The following is a 5,263-nucleotide window of genomic DNA, read 5'->3' on the forward strand; positions in this document are numbered from 1 at the left end:
CGGTAAAAATGATGCCATGAAATATCTTGCAATCAGTCATATGCATAAATATATCACTGCCCAATGATTTTAGTTGTGAGAATAGCAACGGAGAGGAAATATAGGTGCAGTGTGCGCCGAACCGGTGACTGTCTAGAAGCCGTAAGCCCGCCACGGGCTCTTTCAAAAGAAAAAAACGGCTTTTTTGCCCTTTGAGGGCATAAATCACCTGGTGTGCGTGCGAACAATGCATTCTAGGATTATTGAATGGAGGTGGCTTCCTGGAGCAGGCCCTATTGCGATTCCAATGATCAAATCTAGATGACCCTGGGCTCTCTGCTAGCTTCAAGTGCTAGTTGAGTCATCACCCACCTCATCTTCCCTTGAGCTGCTATTAATGCAGAGCACAACGAGTGAGCTGAGTAACTGATGGGCGGATCGTTTATTAGAGGGGCAGCAAGTCCCGAACCAAAGTCGGCCTCGGGTACCAAGTCTGCCATGATTGTGAGGACTGCGGTATACGACAGAAAGTGAGTGAGCACTGGATTCAGGAAGACCGAGTCTACGTTCTTCATGCTAGCGAACGCGCCAAATGTGCGTTTAAGGAAACTCCCAGCATGCAGGTCCGTGCGTGTCCATAGCCGGCCATCAAAGTCAGGCTCTAGGGGATTCGTCGACGCAACAACAACTTGTTTTAGGTCGTCCAACATGATCTGGTAGGAGGGTCAAAAAATATAGATGTGCAGAAGCAACTTAAATCCCAGCTAGACCGGCACAGTTTCAATCTAACTCCACAATCAAGGGAAGGGCCTAAAAGGCATGCAACTGCTTTCGAGAGCTACAATTAGGGCTTTCAGCAACCTCACAAGCAACGTAAGCACCTTTATGTTTGTGTGCTCAGGTTTGCTAGCGTAGCTTCTCAATGTAGGAATAACGAATTCCTGCTAGAAAAAACACGTAGCTAGATGCAGAACTCTCCAGCTTACTCTGTGATGAAACGGTTTTTTCCATTGAAGTCCGTGGCCGAGTTCTGGTTCGCCATTTAATGTGGTAACGGGATCCATGCTCGTTGCGATGTCGTGTATGATAACTCCCGTAGACATAAATTCGTTATAGGCAACTTCATTTCCCCACTGCTCGCGACACAAAAGCCAAACAGGACAACCACGGCCCAGAAAAAACGGAGTTTTTGCTCGTTTATTTAGGTGCCGCGCTGCTCTGTTTTGCAAGGCTAACTAACAAGCCTAATTTCATTCTTCTTGTTCTTACTGCAGGTGCACCGAATGTGACACATCTGATCTGTAGAAGGCCCTGACGAATTAGGCTGCGAGACTTCACGGCGTAGTACCAAGCACCAATTTGCGACACCGCTCCCCCAAGAGAATGGCCAGTAAAAAGCACCACCTGCCGCTTCCCCGTCGCATGAATTTTTTCTGCCACTTCAAGAACATCATCATCAAGCATTTCCTTTAAAATGCGTCGAAACGCAAACAAAAAACCAGAATGAATTTTTCCTTCCCCAGAAGGCGACAACTCTGGATCCGAAGTAGTATCCCACATGGTATTCAGAAGCCAAAGCTGCACCATCGAGTTCGCAGAAGCATTGCTTGCCACAAGGGTTCACTGCAAACGCTAGGGTTTATATTTCTAAAAGCATCAAGTAAAAGCAGTGTCTACTGCGGATCCTAGGAGCAGAGTTAGTTCTTTCCGCTGTTACTAGGGTATTTTATCAAACACTTTGAACAGTTTATCAAACATTTTGAACAGTCGCTCACGTAGTAAGGCCGGAAGTGGACCAACACACCTTAGGGAAAGTGGTGCCTCTAGCAGCCCATATTCTGTCCACATAGTCGTTCTGTGTCTCATCCGTTTCCCATGTAACCCATGTTGATTCCCTTTCCAGTCGAAAAAGCCATGGCGCTTCTACAGGCCTGATATATGTTGCATCAACCCCGCACTTATCTGGGTAGATTTGGGGGGGGCAAGGTACATCGACTTCGCTCACTGGGCAGTTCCAGCCTAGTAACCCGATGGATTTCCACAGGTCCATCCGACCCCACTGTGCTGTCAGCCGCCCTCTTGGCGCTTTAACCTTGTCAAAGAAGCCCGTGTCAACCAGGTGCTGTGGACATGATGCATATTTATTGTTCTCCTCCTGAATGCTTGGATCTACACGGAACCTTGCTGAGAGGTCGTCGTACCTCAGGGGTCCTGCAGGCACAGTGATTAATGGACAGTGATTAATGCACATCTTAACAAGATTTTAGCCAATGACAGCAGGCACGTGCTTGTCTGTGGAGCTATTTTGCAGGTTATGCCTTTCGCAATCATGCAAAGATCTGATACACGCTCTTTGGAGGTTTTGACTCCGTGTGAGTCACCTGCTTCCGCAACCTTCAGGGCAGCCACACGAGTGACTTTCCACGGTTTGAAGAAGAAAGTACTTGCGTTGAGATGTTGGCTCCATTGCCACATTGACCCAGCGTCATGTACTACCAGATGGAGAACCCAAAGATTGTGCCAAGAATTGTACACTCGCTTCTTCCAGTCTCCTGAAAAATTGGAACTATCGCGTTCACCGATGGCACGACGAGTCCTTCGATTTCCATCGTACACCCGAGGCTGCCAGTCTGCTGGGATGCTTCGAGGAAATGACACATCAGCTCCCACTGCTCGCAAGTAATCGTATATAGGATACGTCTTGTACTGTGGGCTGTCGGGGCTGGGGAAACGCACCGTGTCCTGCCAAGATTTTTCGGGATATTCTTCATACGTAGTGCACGTAGTAGCTGCAGTGTCATCAGAAGGACATTGTAAAACAGTACTGCTCGCTCACGCTTGTCTGGATGTTGAAGTTGGCTATTCAGCATTCTTCACCTACAGAAAACGCAGCCACTGCTCAGCTGATTTAGGGATCATGCCTAAGATTGGTTGTAGGATATGTGTAAAGTGGGGAACAAACCGAATTGAATAAGATCCTTCAAGGGCTGAAGAAGACGTAGATCCTTCATGACAATGCTATTTAGAGCCTCTCCAACATTAGACTCCAGCATGCTCACGTTCATTTCTGAGAAAGTTTCGACGACGTGCCAAGCCAAATGCAAGGTATTTGAGGAAGTAAGCTTACGGATCCATTCTTTTTTTTGTCTCCTCAAAGTGAGGTTTGATGCAAGAACAAGTGCGGCTTTTAGCCTGGGGTGGAGCTTTCGGAGACTTGCTTTGTCGAGGGTCCTAATGCTTAGTGATGCTTCATCCAGGTGGGCGACAACGCAAGCAGGATCGGAAAAATTGCGCATGCCTTCGCCTCCCGAAAAGAAAAGGTTGTTACAGACTTTCAGTGACTCATATGCCTTTTCATTAAACTGTCGATCAAGGCCTAGTCGTGTCAGGTCCACTGTTTGTTTGACGCTTCCCAGAGAGATGGGCTGCCCCTCATGCATGTCCGCAACAGCTGCTTTGCTACCGTAATACGGCTTTTTCTGGAGGACGGATTTTGGGCAAGGGCCGAATGATCGACCGGTTTCATCAACTATAACTACAGGAGTCGTACTTGTTTCTTCAGGAGCGTGCAAGAACGTCCCTACACCACCAGCTGAAACTTCTGCGCTGGCTCCGCTCGCATGATGACAGTCATCGCGTTCTCTACTGATAAGCACGCTGGGTACGGTCGAATTGCCGTAATCTGCCATTATTGAGGCGACATCTTCCTCTCCTGCAAATTCGTTCGACAGTTCTGCCGCTGTTGTTTCGGTCGAGTTCTGATGCCCAGTGATCTCTCCTGTTTGGTCAGGTATTTTCTCAAGCAAAGAAGAAACTGGAGAAGTGGCCCAAAATGAGAGCCACGTGACAGCGAGCGTCCAGCGTGTAATCATTTTGACTGCGTGTGAGTATAAGCACAATGATTGGACATGACTTCAAGCTGACCGAGACAAATGCCGTTTTCTCCCCATGAAATGCCCCTCAACCCTTTATCCTTTCTCTTTCAAATGCTTTTCATAAATAGGCATGCAACACTCAGCAAGAGACACCGCCGGAAGAATTCCTCAACCCTTTATCCTTTCTCTTTCAAATGCTTTTCATAAATAGGCATGCAACACTCAGCAAGAGACACCGCCGGAAGAATTTGCCAGAGCTGCACGGGTCACTTGAACCCGATGCTCTGGGGGCTCATACGTAGAAAGTTGGGCATGAAGTTGTCCGTCGGGCAAGAATAAAGTGCAAAAATTCAGTTCACCTGTGGTTTCTTCCATCCAGTGGCCCAGCAGACGCCTACACTTCCGCTGAGAGGCGTGCAAATGTATGGTTTAACAATGAATGTTGCGGCGTCTGTCTTGGTAAAACCAACCGTATGGCTGTCTTCGTCTCGCTCTTCGTCTCAGTGTTGGGCTGCTGCTTGAGCGTCACTCTCCTACAGCACACCGAGGAACGGCTTTAACAATGCAAGCCATTTGAATCTTTCCGAAAGAGCTTCTATAAACGCTGTGCTATTCCACTCTATGTCAGATTGTCCACTTTACCCAATGATGCCTACAGACGGGAGCTCGCTGCCAGAGTGAGCAGGTTGCTGCGAAACCGCCTTTGCGATGTGATGCACTGTGAACGAGGATTGTTCTTCCCTCCTTCAGGCGACTATACAGTTTTAAGTTTTTTCGAAGCTTGCTTCAAGCTGTATCAATGTGGGGCGAAGTCGATATCGGCGGGAGAATATGAAAGGGGATTCCTTTAAGCCCTTCTGCGACAGCACCTCTTGGCCCACCGTTTGAAATGAAGCACCTTAATGAAAATTAGCAGCACGTGGTGTCCAGCTGCAACAGCCATTTCATCGGCTAAAGGTGCGGCGAGGCAATTGCACAAGGAAGTCGCCCGTGTGGGCGCTGCTGCTTGGATCTCACGCACATGGGTTTCATTTCAGGAACCTCAAGGCGCCTGCAATATCAATGATTCCCTCCTCTGGAGAACAAAATTCCTCCAGATCGAATTCGAATGTGCGCTAAAACTTCGCGTTATATGCACGAATAATTGGTTGCCTTCAATGGCCTAAATAAACCACTGTTCAGGAACCTTTAAGGGCGCCTACGCGTGGTCAGTGCACAGCCATCGCATGCAGCGAATGCTTCACATGTTATACTTCCTGTGCAACTGTTCTTTCTATAACACTTCTGGCTGCAAATGGCGCAATGCAGCACAAGGTGGATTTCAGGCACATGACGCGGCCACTGCTGGGTAGAAGCCATGGTGCGTCCACAGCGGAGTTTCTGCAACACACCAGTAAAATATGTTTGTA

General features: G+C 48.1%; 1 protein-coding gene across 1 annotated transcript; it reads right to left on the reverse strand.

Moving 5' to 3' along the window:
• Positions 1–296: 296 nt before the first annotated feature.
• Positions 297–3,851, reverse strand: ENH_00035240 (lipase domain-containing protein, putative; the record flags this gene model as incomplete). The annotated part of the gene is made up of 6 exons (XM_013580392.1): positions 297–692; positions 966–1,112; positions 1,249–1,557; positions 1,784–2,190; positions 2,361–2,768; positions 2,942–3,851. 6 exons carry the CDS (start codon positions 3,849–3,851, stop codon positions 297–299), a joined length of 2,577 nt encoding a protein of 858 aa, XP_013435846.1.
• Positions 3,852–5,263: the final 1,412 nt, after the last annotated feature.

Source organism: Eimeria necatrix, genomic scaffold (genome assembly GCF_000499385.1).
Source record: "Eimeria necatrix Houghton genomic scaffold, Enh_scaff256, whole genome shotgun sequence".
Taxonomy (NCBI): Eukaryota; Apicomplexa; class Conoidasida; order Eucoccidiorida; family Eimeriidae; genus Eimeria; species Eimeria necatrix.